This window comes from Pseudorasbora parva, chromosome 10, assembly GCF_024679245.1.
Source record: "Pseudorasbora parva isolate DD20220531a chromosome 10, ASM2467924v1, whole genome shotgun sequence".
Lineage (NCBI taxonomy): Eukaryota > Metazoa > Chordata > Actinopteri > Cypriniformes > Gobionidae > Pseudorasbora > Pseudorasbora parva.
Genome location: NC_090181.1, coordinates 14,553,318 through 14,572,559, shown reverse-complemented (window position 1 = coordinate 14,572,559; position 19,242 = coordinate 14,553,318). Strand labels below are relative to the sequence as shown.

Below are 19,242 nucleotides of genomic sequence, written 5' to 3'. Positions count from 1 at the left end.
TCTGCTTCATCTGTTTTCTGATGCATAACAATATAAAAGCAGCCAAGTACATAAAACAAAAAAGTGGGGGAAATGAACAAAAGGTGCAGCAGATGAAAGTACTTTCATAATACAGTATTAGAGAGTCCATGGCCTCTTATGCAGCCTGACAGTGTTTTATGCATTTTCTTTTGAAGATGGTGAGCAGTAATACCTAAATACAGTTCAGTGTACAAAACACAAAACACACTACATCCAAGACTCCCAATGCACTTCCATGCATAATAAATTACAATATTATATGCATTCACTAGCTTTTTGTTTAAAGTATAACAAGCTTAATTGCATTCATTTGAAATTACTGTAATGTAATCGGCTATGATTTATGTAAGGTCATGAAGTGTGTATGATTTGTGCTTTTAAACTGAGCTGATTTTAATGTTGTTACTGTAGCATAATGTGCTCCATGATCATATTAAATGCAGAATGTTTATTAGGCTCATTTACCATCTGCTGAATTGAAGCCGAATTAATAATATTCATATGCAAGAAATACTGTAGATGGCGTATTATTTACTTAATTCTGTGAAAAGACATTTTATATAAAAATCGATATGAAAAGTATTTTAAATCTATTTTTAATATTTTTAATGCAATATCAAACAGGCAAGTTTTTGCCACAGGAAATCACAACCGTGCTGGTTCTGCTGATATTCGAGGAAAAGGGCTCAGTTGCCAGTGTCATATAGCCAGCAAATAGGTTGAATAAATAATCTTTCATAAAAACGTCTAGGAAGGAGGGAACGGAGACGCTACGTCGAAGACCGACGAATAGGAATCTCGCTAGCAAGAGTGAACTAAACGAGCCAACGAGTCCCTTCTACCTACGTCATGCATGACCTGTGCAATGTGATTATTTAATGCGTTAGGTTGTGGATGTAGGCTATTGTGGATGCGCATCGCAGAGCTAATGTATGATGAGCATTTGTGGTTAAAAAGTTTATAGAACATGTCTTCACTATCAGACCCTTATTCTTTGACTGGCCGGGTTTGTTTAGAGCACTTTGAATCTGAATCGAAGCTGCCCATTGAAGTCCATTATATGGAGTAAAATCATGAAATGTTTTCCTCAAAAACCTTAATTTCTAATTTCAACTGAAGAAAGACATGAACAACATCTAACTAATCCTGTTGCCATTGAAATTTGAGTAACAAAGCGCTCCGTGTTTAACATCATAGGTTTTCATCTCTTAAAGGGGTCATATGGTACATGCACTTTTACAAATTGATTATACAGCAATGTGTGTTGGTAGTGACTGTACACAACCATCCTATAATGATAAAAATCCATCAAGTGTTTTTTTTTTATTTTTAATCTCCTTATTTGTTTTCACCTGTCTGAAATCAAGCATTCGATGTGACGTTTCAGAGCGCAAGCTGTCTGCCATTGTGGATACGCAGAATGGCGTCTAAGCGATTGTGGTGTTCTGTTCTTGGGTGTAATAATGAACACAGCAGTCATTTTGATGTTGATATATCTGATATATCGAATTGATACGGTTGAACTTGCAGGTATGTATCCTGAGAGACTGGCATTGTCAAACTTTCTCCTGTTGTCTAAGCAACACTTCACACTCAAAGCCCCCACAGAACAGAGGGGCGGGGCGAGCAAAGCTCATTAGCATTAAAAGCGCATGCACAGAACCGGCTTGCTGAAAACAGAGCTGTTTTTCACTAGGTTAAATGAGTGATTTCTTAGAATACTAAATAGATTTTTTAATTAAAGTATATTTCAAAGTTTTAATTTAGACACTAAATGCGACTGCTAGACACTGCTCGGCGACTGACGTCTGTCTAAATCTGTATAGCATAAAACGCGCTAATGATGTGATGTCTTCCTGAGCAGGGTGCGAGGAGGTATCAAAATACATATGTTTACAGGTATGGACATTGTGTTCAACCCGAATTCAATGATTGGATGAACATTTCATGGTCCTACGCCTTCCACAGATGAAATAAATACATTTAGTTTAGCCAACTTACCTTAGTGATTGCTCAGTATGTAAAGAGACTTTCGACCAGCATAACAAAAAAACAATTCCAAAACAAATCACCTACCCTGTCTTTAATTAATGTTAGCAAATGGAACCTTAACCATTAATGTGTTATTAATATTTTATATATAATGTTTAAACATTAAACAATATTCTCAAAGAATGTAGTCAGAATGCATACTATGCTTGCTACATTTTTATTGCGCTGAATTTTTACATTTTATTGTATTACAGAGGGGTTTTTTGTTGAGTAAATCACTAATGGACACTTGAGTGCAGTACACATTAAACAAATGGACATACATAATTAATACTTTGCCTTACAATGCCACTAAATGAATACAGAAGCACAATGAGTGATTTTGTCCCCTTTCATTTATACCATCTATGTGTATTCATAGTTAGAATAAATCCTTAGGGTCATTGTAGACATCACATAATTTTGACAAAGAGTAAGAAAAAATGTAAATAGTTTTAAACATGCTTCGATTTTCATGACCTTCAGATCATGCTGACAAAAAGTTTTGAAATTCAAGTGAGAATAGTGGACAAATTAATTTGACGAAAAGCAGGCCAAAATGGACATGAGGCTACAAAACTTTAAAATTATTCAGACACAACTTGGTACAAGTCATCACACAAGCATTACCCGAGGGTACATGAGTAGCTTTGGCCCAGCGCCATCTACTGGTCAAGATATATGAAAAATGTTTTGCTTCTGATCAGTTAAAGGGTTAGTTCACCCAAAAATGAAAATTCTGTCAATAGTTCTTACCCTAATGTCGTTCCACACCAGAAGGACCTCCGTTTATCTTCAGAACACAGTTTAAGATATTTTACATTTAGCCCGAGAGCTTTCTGTTCCTCCAATGAAAGTGAATGCACACTATACTGTCCCTTTCCAGAAAGGTAATAAAAACATCATCAAAGCAGTCCATCTGTGACATCAGTTAGTTAATTAATCTCTTGAAGCATCGAAAATACATTTTGGTCCAAAATTCGTTTTCAATCCTCAAACAAAGATTCAAACGATTATGAATCAGGTTATCGATTCAGAATTCGGATCGCCAATGTCATGTGATTTCAGCAGTTTGTCAGTTTGACACTCGATCCGAATCATGAATCAATACGCTGAGTCATAACCGTTCAAAACTTTGTTTGCAGATTGAAAACAAACACGGAAGAGAAGACAATGCTGAATAAAGTCGTAGTTTTTGTTATTTTTGGACCAAAATATATTTTCGATGCTTAGTTAGTTAGATTCTAACTAATCAACTAACCCTTTAAAGCCAAAAATCATGAGACTGGTCTCCTTGGATCAGGTTCTAATGTTTAACATTTCTAGCAGATACATACATTTTCCCTCAGGGCTCAATGAAGATGGTCATATATAGCTTTAAAAAAAGAGTCACTGGTTTAACAAATCAGTTGTGATGGTACAGGATTTGCCTTCAGGGCTTGTTCAGCTCCAGAACCTAAAGAAGCAACACCTGCGAGGTGGAGAGAAGATTCAGTCTTGGGAAATCTTGCTAATGGCCATGGGAATGTCAGCTAGAGTACTAGAAGTATTCAAGCGGAGCATTCGGCTGGAGGTTGTGAAGCTGCACTGAGTATGATGAGGTTTTCTTCTTCGAAATATGTTCTGGCATAGATATGACAGGAACTTCTTGTGAAGAGAAGCATAAATGAAGGGGTTGTAGCAAGCCGAGCTCATGGCTAACAAGTGGCACGACACCTGTATCACATTGACGTGATTCTTGCTAAGGATGGCGAAGTCGGTGTCCAGGTCACGAATGAGGTTGACTATCTGCAAGGGGAGCCAGGAGAACGCGAATGACAGAACAGACACCAGTAGGAGACGGAAAGTCTTGCGCCTCTTGCGCCCCCACTTTTCCTGGTTGGAAGGTGTGGCGGCCATGAGCCGAGTAGCTCTGTGTTGCAGGTGGCAGGAGATTGCACAGTAGGAAATGGAAACTGCTGCTAGAGGAACAAAATAGGAAAGGAGCAGGAAGAAACATGAATATATTAGACGACTGAGCTCCTGCCCGTGCCAGAACTCCTCACAAACTGCCATTTCATGACCAGTTGCGCTCAGATCCAGGTACGCCGTGTGCAAAGCAGTGGGAGTGGACATTGCCAAAGCACAGAGCCATATGCTGACTACCAACCAGACGCAGAAGGAACGACCTCCTCTGCGCCGAATAGGGTATGCGACCACCACATATCGGTCCACCGCAATGGCGGTTAACGAGAGGACTGCCGCGAACACAGTTGCAGTCTGCATCAGGGTAACAAAATGACAGATGAACTGGCCAAAAACCCATCCGCGCACATCGAAGGCGTAAAACGCAGTCAGGGGAACACAGAACAGGCACATAACCAGGTCAACCAGGGCCAGGTTTCCAATGAGGAAGTTTGTAGTGCTGTGAAGTTTCTTGTTCAGTCCGATGTGGATGAGGAGGAGAAGATTTCCAGAGCATGCTACCAGGACTAGCACGGCATAAAGAGGGATGAAGACTGGCTTCAGGTCCATCAGGAGCTGGAGTCCACTGAACGATGACGCAGATGCTTCTAAAGACATGTTTGTCCACGATTCGTTACGGAGATAGTCCATGTCCGTCATGGTGGGATGACAGCAAACAGACACCTGTTTTGAAACAAATAGATCATGTATATTTAAAATGTAATATATATTTTTATATACACTCATTTGAAATTTTATTTGGAAGTAAAAACAATGAATAGTTTTATTCAGAAAGGATGTATTTATCAAAAGGTGTCAGTAAATTTTAGGCAGCACAACTGGTTTCAACATCGATAATAATGAGACATATTTCTTAAGCAACAAATCTGCATATTAAAATAAGGAGCTGAGGATCATGTGACACTGAAGACTGGAGTAATCATGCTGAAAATTCAGCTTTGCCATCACACACTGTAAAATTTTTAGAAAAAAAGTTACCTGGTTGCCTTAAAATTTTAGAATTAATACAATGAACATTTTTTGAGATTTGACAACCTTTATTAAAATATTATTCAAAGATTTTGTAAGCATATTGGGTAATTGTGTGTGTTCTATTTCTGATGACGCAGTGAAACATGCCAAATAGTGCTAAATTTTTTATGTGGTTCAGATACAGTAATATTTTGAGTTTCTATTTATTAAACAAATTTCCTTCATACATTCCACAATTCATTCACATTTCTTGGTTTTGCTTCAGAAACAGCATTTTTGATATCACCCCACAAGTTCTCAATTGGATTAAGGTCTGGAGATTGGGCTGGCCACTCCATAACATTAATTTTGTTGGTTTGGAACCAAGACTTTGCCCGTTTACTAGTGTGTTTTGGGTCATTGTCTTGTTGAAACAACCGTTTCAAGGGCATGTCCTCTTCAGCATAGGGCAACATAACCTTTTCAAGTATTTTAACATATGCAAACTGATCCATGATCCCTGGTATGCGATAAATAGGCCCAACACCATAGTAGGAGAAACATGCCCATATCATGATGCTTGCACCTCCATGCTTCACTGTCTTCACTGTGTACTGTGGCTTGAATTCAGAGTTTGGGGGTCGTCTCACAAACTGCCTGTGGCCCTTGGACCCAAAAAGAACAATTTTACTCTCATCAGTCCACAAAATGTTCCTCCATTTCTCTTTAGGCCAGTTGATGTGTTCTTTGGCAAATTGTAACCTCTTCTGCACATGCCTTTTTTTTAACAGAGGGACTTTGCGGGGGATTCTTGAAAATAGATTAGCTTCACACAGACGTCTTCTAACTGTCACAGTACTTACAGGTAACTCCAGACTGTCTTTGATCATCCTGGAGGTGATCATTGGCTGAGCCTTTGCCATTCTGGTTATTCTTCTATCCATTTTGCTGGTTGTCTTCCGTTTTCTTCCACGTCTCTCTGGTTTTGCTCTCCATTTTAAGGTATTGGAGATCATTTTAGCTGAACAGCCTATCATTTTTTGCACCTCTTTATAGGTTTTCCCCTCTCTAATCAACTTTTTTATCAAAGTACGCTGTTCTTCTGAACAATGTCTTGAACGACCCATTTTCCTCAGCTTTCAAATGCATGTTCAACAAGTGTTGGCTTCATCCTTAAATAGGGGCCACCTGATTCACACCTGTTTCTTCACAAAATTGATGACCTCATTGATTGAATGCCACACTGCTATTTTTTTGAACACACCCCTTTCAACTAATTCAACTAATTGCCCAATTGCACAGCCTTAAGAGCGTGCATATCATGAATGCTGGGTCTTGTTTGTTTTCTGAGAATCTACTGAACCTACTGGTAACTTGTTTGCCACGTAGCAATAAAAAAATATACGAAAAACCTTGATTATACTGGTTAGTCACATTGTACTGCTATTATTTTGAACAATACTGTATGTGTATGAGTGTACTGTGTGTACAGCTACTAGCTGTGTTTTGTCACATTTTATGTGATTTTGGGATATCACTTTTTTTTTTTTTTTTTAAGTTGTGTGGACACGCCAAGATCCGCATAAATAATTTAAAACAAAAAATATTCACTTAATTAGGGTAAGAAGCAGTCATGCGCATAAACTATGATGGTAAGATTTTTACCCCATAAATCCCTCAATGTGAAACAAAAAAACTTGTGGGATTTTGCCTTAACAGTGTGATTGATAACTGGAATCATAAGGGGTTGGTCGTAAAAACAAATAGTTACAACTATCCCCAAACTTAACAGCCATAGCTTACTGTTATGGCATGAATGAAAAGCATCAAATTAAACTAATGGTTACTTTAGATTATGCCAAGTAACTGTAGCTATACAATGGTTGCTATAGGCAAAAAAAATGATCTTAATAAAAAGGTTTACTTTCCTTCCTCAGTTTTTCATTATGAGAGAATGAAAAAATCAGTTTTTCTCATAATGTACAAAGTGTTGCTAATAACATGACACTTCTCATGAGCTCAATAAGGCAATGTGAGTGTATGATATTGATGACATCCCCACAGCTCTTTTCTGACTTGTCAAACTGACAGTGTTAACTGACCCCGTCTCCCTTACTGTATTGCCTAGACAAAATGATAATGCTAATAATATTACTTAAATTCATTATTATTGATATTCTTAATTTTGTATAATGCTTAAGCAGTTTTATTATGAATAAATAAGAAATGTATTGATTTTTGTATTATAAATGTTTGAAAATGTATATATTTAATTTAGTCTGGGTCATTATTCAATTTTGCATAGTTTTGTCAGAACAGTGTAACCCATTTTTGAGAACCCATAGTGAATTACAATAAATGTGTGTCATTGCTAAAGCATTTTCGTTCAAAACAAATTCAGTAATTCTTTAGATCTAAAGCTCTTTGTGATATCAGCACAGTTCACTACACTATGACACGCCAGCCTGGATTGGATGGATTATTTGTGTCTAATTGAAAGTGGAGAGGTTGTGTAATCTATATCTCTAGAACTAGACCAATCTTACATATAAAGGAAAGACTTACACAGCAAAGTAAAACGTCCATACAAACTGAATAAATGAACAGAACATGGTGTACTTAGAAGAAAACGGATAGTAAATCTTCTCTTTGATCGGTTCTCTGACTTGCACCTCACGTAAGAGAAGTGATGTGAGACACATATGCTAAATTTGTCCTCTGCATTTAACCCATTAAAGTTAGTCCACATGTTAAGAGCTGTCAGTGTTGATCACACACACACACACACACACACACACACACACACACACACACACACACACACACACACACACACACACACATACTGGTTACAAGTCTGACTCTCTAACCAGAGCCACAACTGCCCACTGCCATTGAGTGACAAGATGTGCAAATATCATCTTGAAATGATTCATGACTGTGCTTTATTATTTTTGACTTCAATCATCGAAAGATTTTCAAGAGATTGTAAAACATTTAAGTCTTTTCTTCATTTTCTGAAATCAACAGTGCATTAGGTGTACCGAGGAACCACTTTTATCTCTTTGAAATCAAATTCTATGAACAGCCATTTGCATGTACTTGTGAATAAGGAGTCTTTTTAAAATAGTCTACGACTGAATAACTTCAGCAGACATTTTGGCTTCTGTCTGTTAGAGGACCCTTAGAAGATGTTAGATGCTCAGACTTACAAGTGTTCAGTAAAGGATGAATGGGATAAGAAGAAAAAATAGGTAACATACACACACACACACAACACACACACACACACCTGCTGCTCTACTTTTCAGAAAATTGAATAGATAGATGGCTTTACTGTTTGCCTTTTGCTGAAACGCCATTAACAGTTGATTTAATGACAGTTTCCATTGTGGCAACACACACCCTATTGGAAATGTTTTTAATAGTAGGCTATATAATCAGTTCTGGATAAATGGACAAAAAGATGACCATTGTTGATTAGTTCACCTTCATTCATTTTGCGATTATAAGAGGTTCTCTATTATTAAAGGGATAGTTCACCCAAAAAATCTGCTTACCCCCAGGTAATTTTTAAGTCAAAAATGAATATTTTTAACTCCAACCGTATAATGCATGTCATGGACCCGAATCCCGATTGACATGCATTATACGAGCAACGGTTGGAGTTAAAAATCTTAATTTGTGTTCTACTGAAGAAACAAAGTTGCCTACATCTTGGATGCCCTGGGGGTAAGCAGAAAATACATTTTAAAAAATCATTTTTGGGTAAACTATCCCTTTAAAGAATATGACCACTCTGAACATGAGGAGAACATTGTGAGACAAAAATCCTTGCCTTCCGTCAATTAGAATACAGTGATTGTGATTTGTATCTTCACAGAATGATGCTGCTTCCCACCAAACTGTATAGCAGTACACTACACATCAAGACTAAATGAAGAAGACAGCAGTTACATTACTAAGATCCTTCTCTCCTCAGCACCAGGGTGGTAATTTAACAGTTATAATGGTGGAGCCATTGCCCACAAACCTAAAAGTCAGAATCAATTTAATATAGGCTACTGTAACCCAGAGTGCGAGATGAGCAATAAGAGCCTAACTTGAGTTCTGATGATAAATGAGTTTAGAGGACGAAACACCCCTTTGGATGAATTCAATTATAATGCTTAAGGAACAAATATTCAATCTAACATCCATTAAATGTTATCAAAAGTAAAAAGATAAATACAAAAATCTTACTGTAATTCTGTATATTTGCATTTACAGACATTTGTTGATTTGCTGATTAATCTATAATTCTCTACTTTAAAAAACAAACAAAACAAAAAAACCTTTCGACATTATTATTCACTATGGCTAAATGTATGCCATCTAAATGCTTGCCAATTAAATAAAATATTGCGATACACAATAGCATTATTTGAATAATGATACATTTGCTCACCTTTGTTCTCTTAGTCACTTCTTCAGTGGATGATGCATGATCCAAAAGCACTTACTCTATAAAAGGACACTTCTTCACATTGAGTAATTCACAACGTTGCAACGCTGTCTGTATTAACCACGACCCGCGTAAATGTCCTTCTGGAAAGCTTCACAACTTGTGCACATTCAGCGCGAAGCTCGCCACCTGCCACGCGCACAGATGACTGGAGATTTCTCTCAATGCGCACAAGTGTGAGGCAACGACCAGCAGCCTGCTTACATAATGCTAAACTATTACATTGTTCCGACATGACTTCACAGACCCCCTCGTCTGCCGAATGAATAAATGTAACCAAATCAAATCGACAAAAAATTAAATTATATTTTAAAAATGGACGAAATTAAAACCAACGCATTGAATTAAAAAAACTATCTAAAAATAATAAAATAAAATAATAGACTTAATAAAACAAATCTAGTGATCTCGTTTTAACAAATCGAGTAGGCTACTTCTAACTTCCGACAGCAGCTCACGAGGTTTAAAGACACAACCATAGTTTTCATATTAGTAATGTAAGAACTACCCTTCCAAATAAATAAATAACACAGAATCAAGATACAGCGCTTGATCAAAATATTGTAAACTAACTCAACTTATGTTGAGGAAAAAACCTGAAGCAGAACACAAAGATTTTAATAATGAACATAGCACTCATGCAATAAGGAATTCATTTTACAGACATTATACGAATAACAATTTATAGATAATTAAATAGGTCGGCTGTGAAACAAAGCAATACTTCCAGAATATAATGACAGGAATGCCCTAAAGTGGCCCCTCATCCATATTCAACAATAGTGACATCTATTGGTTACTGCTGGGCAAACATATCAGTATGCGCCGCTACAAAGGTCACAAAAGAATCTCATTATTGCTCCTTCATAGTTTTTTTATTATCCTTTCAGAATAAAGCGAACAGTTGCTAACATGTTTAGAAACAATATGCATATTACACTTAACATTCTTTAGTCCACTGACCTACACATTTGAATTCAGAATGTTTTCCTGACAGAATTAGATTATCAACTCATACAAATATGTATAAATGAAATAATGTTTATAAATGTAATGTTTAGGTTATTGTATAACAGCATCAATACTACAAGAAAGGAGTACATAGCAAAAAAAATCACAAGTAAATAATGAAATTAATTTGATGCATAAATGGAATGTTTCATGATAACGTAGTGACTTTTTTTTTTCTTTGTTCAGAAAGATTTTTTTAATACACTGTGTATTTCTTTCAATATGAAGATACAGTAATGCATCTTGAAATGAAAACTGGATTGAGACACACACACAACCGAAGACACCCTCATTTATCCCTGTCAAACAAATGATCCCGTTAAACGGATCAGAATATTTATTTGCTTTCCACAACAAGACTCCGTATATACCCTAATTCCCCAAACACTGCTGGTCAGTACAGCTAACAGGTTATCGCTGTGATGTGGTTATTTCTCTGGGCTTGGGCACTCGTCCTCCTCACATGGCTTGTCAGTTTGGGTTGAGCTAGCAAGAGCCTCACTGTTCTGTGTGGGCAAAAGAAGGTACTCCAGCTCTTCTGCATTGATGGCCACCCTTTCAGGAGACATCCAGCGCTTGAACTGCTCCAAAGCACTGCACAAAAGACAATACGGAATAACTACATGGTTAAGGCTATTGGATCATTTGACCATAGAAATAAAATGGCATTTGTTTAACATAATCAGAGTTATCATTAAAGGGATATTTCATCCAAACATTAACATTTCCCCATGATTTACTCACCCCCAAGCCATCCTAGGTGTATGTGACAATCTTCTTTCAGATGAATACAATATACGGAGTGCTTTTCGTATTCAACTCACGCAAAAGGCGTAACTGGCACGACGATGATGTCAGACGTAGCTAGATATTTTACTTTATAAAGTTTTAAATACGGATATTTTTCTTGAATAGTTTTCTCACAAACGCATCACTTCAGAAGGCCTTTGTTAACCCCCTGGAGCCGCGTAGAGCATTTTTATAATGGATGGATGCTTTTTTTGGGGCTTCATATTTTGGGCTGCCATTCACTGCCATTATTAAGCTTGGAAGAGCCAGAACATTTTTATTAGAACTTCGACTGTATTCGGCTGAAAAAAGAATGTCTTATAGGATGGCTTGAGGCTGAGTAAATCATGGGGTAATTGTAATTTTTTTGGGTGAACTGTCCCTTTAAATCATAATTATTAGTAAAACACGCTCTTATCTTATAAAAAAACATGTCATTATAAAATTATTTAGGTCATATAAGGTCATTGATATAAAAATGCTTGAATCTTTAGGATAATATTATTCAAGTAAAAAATAATCCAACTTCAAGGGACTTTAGATCACAGAACTGATTACAAAAGGACTGTTATCAACATTTGCTACTCTCACCAATGTGGCCATCTTATCTGGCCAAGTAGCTGCAAAACATATTTTGCACACTTGTCGTAGGCAATTTTGGGTCACAGTCAAGAGTAAGTCAAAAACAGATTGGCTAAGTAAGAGTCCTGACCTTTCCGACATGTTGGTGTGTAATCTAAAGTAGACAATTCCAATGAGAAATTCAAGAAATTGCATATGCTGAAACAGTCAGGCATGGAGGAATGGCACTTTGAAAATTGCTAGTATTTCGTAAGAGTAAATATGTAGAGGTTATAGTCAACATCACAAAATTATTCTATTATTTTATTTTATATAGAGCGTGTATATATATATATATATATGTATATATATATATATGTGTGTGTGTGTGTGTGTGTGTGCGTGCGTGTGTGTGTGTGTGTATACATTCATGATTGTATACATTACATTGTTCTGTTCAAAAGTTTAGGGTTGTTAAGATTTTTAATGAAATGTTTAAGTCTCTTATGCTCATCAAGGCTGCATTTATTTGATCAAAAATACAGTAAATCCAAAATATATATACAAATATTACTACAGCTTAAAAAATATTTTAAAATAAAAAATAATTTTCAACAGCCATTACTCTGATCTTCAGTACACTCTCAGAGAAAAAAGGTACAAAAGTGGAAGAGTGCATATTGGTTCCTTAAAGAGATAGTTCATAAATACCCATAAATTCAAATTCTGTCATCGTTGACTTCCATAGTATTTTTTTCTTTTTCTTCCATTTTATGGAAATTAATCCGGTCTTGTACAAAAAAAAAAAAAAAAAAAAAAAAAACAACAACATACATGTTTGAAACAACTTGTATGGAAGTAAAATAATGCCAAATGTTTTTGAAACAAAAAAGTTTGCTGAATTGTACAACTTAAAAAAATATGCATTGCATTAACCATGCTCGCTTTTTAATGCACTGTATTTTAGGGCTTGCATTTTTATGGGCTGAAATTCAACATGATTGTATATTTAAGATTTGAATATTTTAATTAAAAACATTTGGCTTTTATTTTATAGCAATTTAAGAAAAGGAAAAAAATATTTGATAAAATATATATTTTGTATAAAATGTTACAGTACATTTTCTTTTACAGTAAATTTAAACTTCTATAACTTTTCTTACATTTTACAACTAAATTACAACCATTTTAAAGGGTTAGTTCACCTAAAAATTAGATTTATGTCATTAATGACTTATGTCGTTGCTCACCCGTAAGACCTCCGTTCATCTTCGGAACACAGTTTAAGATATTTTATATTTAGTCCGAGAGCGTATGGAAGTATATGCACACTATACCGTCCATGTCCAGAAAGGTAATAAAAAAACATCATCAAAGTAGTCCATGTGTGTGACATCAGTTGATTCGTTAGAATCTCTTGTAGCATCGAAAATGCTTCAGCCGGTTTTGGCGCTCTCACTAGAGTGAGGGCTGAATCGATTCATAGGATTTGATGAATCGATATTGAATTGAGAAACAAATAATTGCAATGCATTGATGAATCAATATTTTTACCCAGCCCTACTAACTATTTTTCTTGTTTTCTTTTGTTGTTTGATTAACATTAAGACATAGACAGCAGACTGCTGTCACTAATACACGGGTCCAATATACCAAATACTTTGAATATACTGATAAATATGTGAATTATTTACCAGATTCTTACGTTCACTTTACACTTAAGTGACTGTGTTTATGTGCCTACTTGCCAAGACTGGCCTTTTGACATTATTCTGTGTGTATTTGACCATAATAAGTGCACAATATTGTACTTTATTGCTCTTCTTTAACATCAAGCACATCCTGTGCTTTATTTTCTCATTCATGCATGGTTCTTTATTCCTCTAATCTGTCAGTAACAAACAGTACTACCCTGCATGGATATATTTACACACCAGTGAATATAAGAGAGGTTCTTATTAAAACATTGTCATTCTTAAAGAATCGATACAAATATAATGAGAAATAGTACCATTTTGAGCAGCAGGGAATCATCCTAATCGGTTGATTTGGTGCTGTGCTGCTTAGTATTTTATAGAAACTATGATGCATTTTTTCAGGAATTCTTGATTCTATTCCGTTTTTGAAATAGATATATTTTGTAACATTATAAATGTACGTGCCATGTTTTAATTTAATGCATCATTGCTAAATAAAGTATAATAATAATTAAAGTAATAATGTCTCTCTAATTGTAATTAACAAAGGGATGTTATTCAAACTGGTTATAATCAACAATTAAAGTGAGCTGAATAATATACAAGTTGAATTTTTATAATACATGTAGACAATGATTCCCTCTGCAAATATAAGCAAGGCTGAAAAGTTAAAGATGCCTCATCCTAACCTCTGATCGAAGTTTCCTTCCTGGAAGAGTTCTGAAGCTTGAGCATCGTGGAGGAATCTATCCCAGCATTCCTTTTTAGCCTGGGACAAGGAACGGAGCATTTCCCTTGATGTAACATCACTTGATTGTCCCTTGATCCTCTTCAGTCGATTTTCTATAAAGTGGCAACATAATATGCTCTTAGAGGACAAATCAACAAGCCATATTTCAAATAACATGATTATTAATATAATTCCCTTTACCTAAACTGGCAATGTACACCTCAGAGTCAGCCATTGGTTCCCAGGGGCTGAAAGAAGCTCTGGGGGAGTTTGTATGTGTGTTGCCTGGAGAGGAAGGCTCGAATGAGTCTGTAAACTCCCCACCATTCTGTTCCTGAGGCTCTGGCAGACTTGAGCAGATTTCAGACCACAGATCTCCACTAGATCGGACCGCATTGGTTTCGAAGTCGTCGATCATCACGCTTCTGATAATGATATTAACGTTACAGTTTTAATGAAGAATCAGTTATAAACAAACTCTCGTGTTATACATGGGATATCATATCAACATTCGTGGTTTAAAAATAAAAAGACAGCCCTGTCAGTTTTCTTTAAATAAATAATGCAAAATTTCATTTGCTGGTTGTTTACATAACAAGGTATCAAAAATCTTAACGATTGTTGACATTACTAACATTAGCTCTTAAGCAAGCCCGCATAATGGAGCTTTAAAACATTATCAGTCATAAAACTAAAACAGTGGTGCTTACCTTAAAGTACAATGCTCTCAATGCAGCACAGACCTAAAATTACACATTAAAAGGTGAAATAAGTACAAGCATTAGCATGTAAAAAACATACTTCTGATTGCTTTGCCTTCACTGCTACTGAGATGCGCGTAACCGGCAGGGATTACCCCTCGAATTAGATTGGCCGTCATACCTGTCCGTCAATAATTCCGTGAATGCGATTGGTCGAAGAGATACGTTTGGAAACGTTACTTCCGTTTACTCCTTCAGCATGTTACATCGGGACATCGAATTTTACAAGTAAGATTTTTGATCTTTCTGGGCAGTTATGTATTTAGTCTATCTAGCATTTCAAAAAAATATCATGCAAACTTGTACTTGAGGCGTTGCATATCATTTGTATTGCTCACTACGTGTGTTAGTTGTGCGATAAGAAAACTACGTATAACATTTGAAAGCCCAGTATGTTGCGTATATAATAATATTATGTTATTTCACTGTCTGGCTTGTAACATTTAGGTCAGATGCGATTCCCGTTGACCTGAGTCAAGGACACATGTTGGACGCATCAGTGGTCTGAGGTCTAAAAGACAGGTAGATTTAAAGCTATTAAAATGATCAAACACTAACACGCATCACACATTCATACTCGTTTAGTGTTTATTTACACTAAAATCATGCATATCCTTTTACAACTGTAAATGTTTGCTTCCTTTATTTCTCCCAGCTTGGAAGGCTGCTCTGTTGGCTGGGTTTAAATGGGTTGTATTAGACTTTGTAGACCAGCTTGGCAAAGAATAAGTGGTTTAAGTTGGTTATTTTTTTCAGCAGGGTACTAACTAAAGACTCAGGACAGCTGTATATCAGACTCAGAGTGTATTCACAGACTGTTCAACTTGACCGGTAATTTTTGTGGAATGATCAAGAAATAAAAGTGTAATTTGTTGCAGGAGGTGCTAGTTAGGCAATGCAGACTGTGCTCAGGCTGGCAGCAGTAGCGGTCCCTATGGGTTTGCTGCTCTCCAGAACCATGGCATGGATTTCTAGTGGCAAAACACATATAGAGCTCATCACACGCTTAAGAGGTAAGTATATAGAGAGATATGTAAATGGACAAATGCATAGAAAGACATATCAAAACAATACTTTGAAGTTATTGTACATACACCAATCAGGCATAACATTATGACAGGTGACGTGAATAACGCTGCTTATCTCTGTTAGTGGGTTGGATATATTAGGGTATATTTTTATAAAAAGTAGTCCAAGGAAGAAACAGTGGTGACAGGGTCATTGGCAGCCAAGGCTCATTGATGCACATGGGGAGCAAAGGCTGGCCTGTGTGGTCTATATGGGTCGATCAAACAGACAAGCTACTGTAGCTCAATTTGCTCATTAAGTTAATGCTGGTTTAATAGAAAAGTGTCAGAATGCATAGTGCATCACAGTCTGATGCGTATGGGGCTGCATAGCTGCAAAATAGTCAGCGTGCCCATGCTTACCCCTTTTCAATGCTGAAAGTGCCAACAATGGGCATGTGAGCATCAGAACGGGACCACGGTGCAATGGTTGCCTAGTCTGGTGAATCATGTTTTCTTTTACAACATGTGGATGGAACAAATGGCACCAGGATGCACTATTGGAAGAAGGCAAGCTGGCAGAGGCAGTGTGATGCTTTGGGCAATGTTCTGCTGGGAAACCTTGGGTCTGCCATCCATGTGGATATTACCAAGCATTGTGGGATTTGCTGAGCAAACAAGTCTGATCCATGGAGGCCCAGCTCGCAACTTACAGGGCTTAAAGGGTCTGCTGCTAACATCTTGGTGCCAGATACCACTGCGCACCTTCAGGGGTCTAGTGGAGACCATGCCTCAACGGGACAAGGCTGTTTGGCAGCAAAAGGGAAACCAATGCGATATTAGGTCATAATGTTATGTCTGATTGGCGTATATCAATACACATATTTATGTAATTTAATGGATGTGCGTTTACTAGTATAGAGTTTAATGTGTCTTTCTGTGACAGATCATGGAGTCATCCATAGTGACCGAGTGTTTAATGCCATGCTTGCCACCGATAGAGGGATTTATTCTAGAGACCACCCTTATGCTGATTCTCCCCAGTCTATAGGTGATTTCTTATAACAGCAGGCATATTGGTTTCTACTGAAAAGAGTACAGAGGCATTTTTCACTCACACTTTTTTTTTCTCTGCAAAGGATACAAGGCTACAATCAGTGCCCCTCATATGGTAGGTCAGACTAACCCTCATAAAAATAGATATTACTGTTTTTTATTGTTCTAATGAATGATTGCTTGTGTAGCATGCACACGCTCTTGAGGTTCTCAGTGAAAAGTTAATAGAAGGAGCCTCTGCCCTGGATGTGGGTTCAGGAAGTGGATATCTCACTGCGTGCTTTGCCAGAATGGTGAGTGCAGTCTTGTTTCAGCATGTCAAGTTTTAATATAAAATTATATTTTCCCCCGCACATTTTTAGTCTAAAAAAGAAATAGCAATGCCTTGCAATCCTAAATCATCTGTAGGTGTGTGGGATGAAAGTACAATATAAACTAGACACATATTTTTATACTCAAACTTGCCTCATCACAAAAATATTTTTATTAGCAACGTTTTGGTCAACCAATCTTCCTCAGACTTACAGAACATGCAAGTAGCAGCAAATTTGAGCAGCTCATTTAGAGTATGAACATCTGTTAATAATAATCTCACACCAGTCCAATATACATCCCTACATGGATACCTGTTTTTCAGTATGTTTTACTATGTTTATCCTGCAGGTAGGGCCCTCCGGAAAGGTAGTAGGAATTGACCACATAGATGACCTGGTGCAAGCCTCTGTGAAAAATGTCCAAGCGGATGATCCAGAATTGCTTGCTGCTGGACGAATTAAATTAGTTGGTGAGGGATTCAAATTAATTGTGTTTTTCGTATACTTTGAAGCACACGTTGTCTGCATTTTATGAAATAGCTATTGAAATTATTGCCCATTTTTTTTGCAGTGGGTGATGGACGGTTAGGTTTTCCTGATGACGCCCCCTATGACGCCATTCATGTTGGAGCAGCTGCTCCTACACTCCCTAAAGCTGTATGCACATTATGCATTTGATTTAATATTTGTTTATATAGCCTGCAGTGGGCTGATTTAAACATGTGCATTAACAGCTCCTGGAACAGTTGAAACCAGGTGGGAGACTTGTTTTACCTGTGGGTCCGGAGGGTGGAAGCCAAGTTCTCGAGCAGTATGACCGTCAGAGCGATGGCACTTTCCTCAGGAAAGCGCTGATGGGTGTCGTTTATGTCCCATTGACAGACAAACACCACCAGTGGCCAAGGTATGTTTTAGTCCTTAGGAAATGAATCTGAACGCAGTGATTTATATAGTACTGTAGCTCATCCCAACTATGTGGCTGTTGATTTGTTTCTCTTCCCAGCGATGAGCTCTGATTGCAGTATGGTTGCCCCTGCAGGAGATGGCGCTGGTGCTGTGGTTCAGAAAGCCCTTAGGGCTGAGGGAAGGCCTCTCGTCCCATCTCACCTGCTGCCTAGCAACATGCTCCTCTGGATCCTTCGGATTCTTGACTTAAAACAGAACTTCAAATGCAGCAGTGGATTTAAATGAATGCTGTAATTTCTGAAGTGGTGTCCCTTCACATACTTAAACCGAGGGAGCAAAAACCTTCCCTATCTAAGGCTTGTGATCACAGTATGCTTCATAAGTGTTCAGCTTTAACATACTATTCAGCAAGAGTACAGTTCTCAACTTCTATCATGCTACCTTTTGATGAATCATTTTGATGTCTCACACTACTAAGTTATATGCCAAGGCTTAAATAAACAGAAAACAAAAATACTTTTAGTTATTGAAATTAAAAATGTCTTTTTTTCTTTCTAATTCTGTGCATGGAGAATTTTTTAGTTGAAGTGTTGCTGTTGTCTAATCATCTGTGTAATTTGATTTAAAATTTTAATTCAAAGAAATGTTGTCGTAATATACATGCTAAATGTACACAATTAAATGTAAACAATACAAAGCCTTGTGTTTGGTTTGCACAAATTGATAAAGATCTCAGAATACTATGTGATTAATATATACACTTTTTTGCAAATAAATATATAAATGTATAGCACTGCACTAAAAAGAAGGTAGGGAAAAAAGAAAAATACATGCATATATTTTGTGTGATGAGATATGAAATTAGCTAATAATGACCATTGTCATTGAGTAAAAAAGAAGCAATATAATTTTCAGGTACAAATAACTTTGAATAATAT

General features: G+C 36.8%; 3 protein-coding genes across 4 annotated transcripts; 1 reads left to right on the top strand and 2 right to left on the bottom strand.

The window, feature by feature from the left end:
• Positions 1 to 2,246: 2,246 nt before the first annotated feature.
• prlh2r (prolactin releasing hormone 2 receptor) lies at positions 2,247 to 9,569 on the bottom strand. The gene is made up of 2 exons (XM_067454549.1): positions 9,416 to 9,569; positions 2,247 to 4,680 (listed from the first exon to the last, which is right to left on the bottom strand). Exon 2 carries the CDS (start codon positions 4,654 to 4,656, stop codon positions 3,544 to 3,546), a length of 1,113 nt encoding a protein of 370 aa, XP_067310650.1. The 5' UTR covers positions 4,657 to 4,680; positions 9,416 to 9,569; the 3' UTR covers positions 2,247 to 3,543.
• A 574-nt stretch (positions 9,570 to 10,143) lies between these two features.
• ccdc32 (coiled-coil domain containing 32) lies at positions 10,144 to 15,111 on the bottom strand. The gene is made up of 4 exons (XM_067455258.1): positions 14,971 to 15,111; positions 14,462 to 14,685; positions 14,220 to 14,373; positions 10,144 to 11,077 (listed from the first exon to the last, which is right to left on the bottom strand). The coding sequence occupies exons 2-4, from the start codon at positions 14,676 to 14,678 to the stop codon at positions 10,912 to 10,914; spliced, it is 537 nt and encodes a 178-aa protein (XP_067311359.1). The 5' UTR covers positions 14,679 to 14,685; positions 14,971 to 15,111; the 3' UTR covers positions 10,144 to 10,911.
• A 1-nt stretch (position 15,112) lies between these two features.
• pcmtl (l-isoaspartyl protein carboxyl methyltransferase, like) lies at positions 15,113 to 19,001 on the top strand. 2 transcript variants are annotated; one of them, XM_067455256.1, is made up of 10 exons: positions 15,113 to 15,249; positions 15,469 to 15,543; positions 15,900 to 16,034; positions 16,975 to 17,079; positions 17,168 to 17,199; positions 17,273 to 17,377; positions 17,748 to 17,868; positions 17,970 to 18,055; positions 18,133 to 18,302; positions 18,438 to 19,001. In XM_067455256.1, exons 3-10 carry the CDS (start codon positions 15,917 to 15,919, stop codon positions 18,472 to 18,474), a joined length of 774 nt encoding a protein of 257 aa, XP_067311357.1. In that variant the 5' UTR covers positions 15,113 to 15,249; positions 15,469 to 15,543; positions 15,900 to 15,916; the 3' UTR covers positions 18,475 to 19,001. The 2 variants fall into 2 exon arrangements, with proteins under 2 accessions (XP_067311357.1, XP_067311358.1); XM_067455257.1 differs by having other exon boundaries at positions 15,168 to 15,249; positions 18,402 to 19,001.
• Positions 19,002 to 19,242: the final 241 nt, after the last annotated feature.

Coding starts and splice junctions, on each gene's coding strand:
- pcmtl (XM_067455256.1), top strand. CDS start 15,917: ATGCAGACTGTGCTCAGGCTGGCAGCAGTAGCGGTCCCTATGGGTTTG. Junction 17,378..17,747: donor CTGCGTGCTTTGCCAGAATG/GTGAGTGCAGTC, acceptor TTTATCCTGCAG/GTAGGGCCCTCCGGAAAGGT. Junction 18,303..18,437: donor AAACACCACCAGTGGCCAAG/GTATGTTTTAGT, acceptor TTGCCCCTGCAG/GAGATGGCGCTGGTGCTGTG.
- ccdc32 (XM_067455258.1), bottom strand. CDS start 14,678: ATGATCGACGACTTCGAAACCAATGCGGTCCGATCTAGTGGAGATCTG. Junction 14,374..14,461: donor GGTGTACATTGCCAGTTTAG/GTAAAGGGAATT, acceptor GCCACTTTATAG/AAAATCGACTGAAGAGGATC. Junction 11,078..14,219: donor GAAGGAAACTTCGATCAGAG/GTTAGGATGAGG, acceptor TCTTTTGTGCAG/TGCTTTGGAGCAGTTCAAGC.
- prlh2r (XM_067454549.1), bottom strand. CDS start 4,656: ATGACGGACATGGACTATCTCCGTAACGAATCGTGGACAAACATGTCT.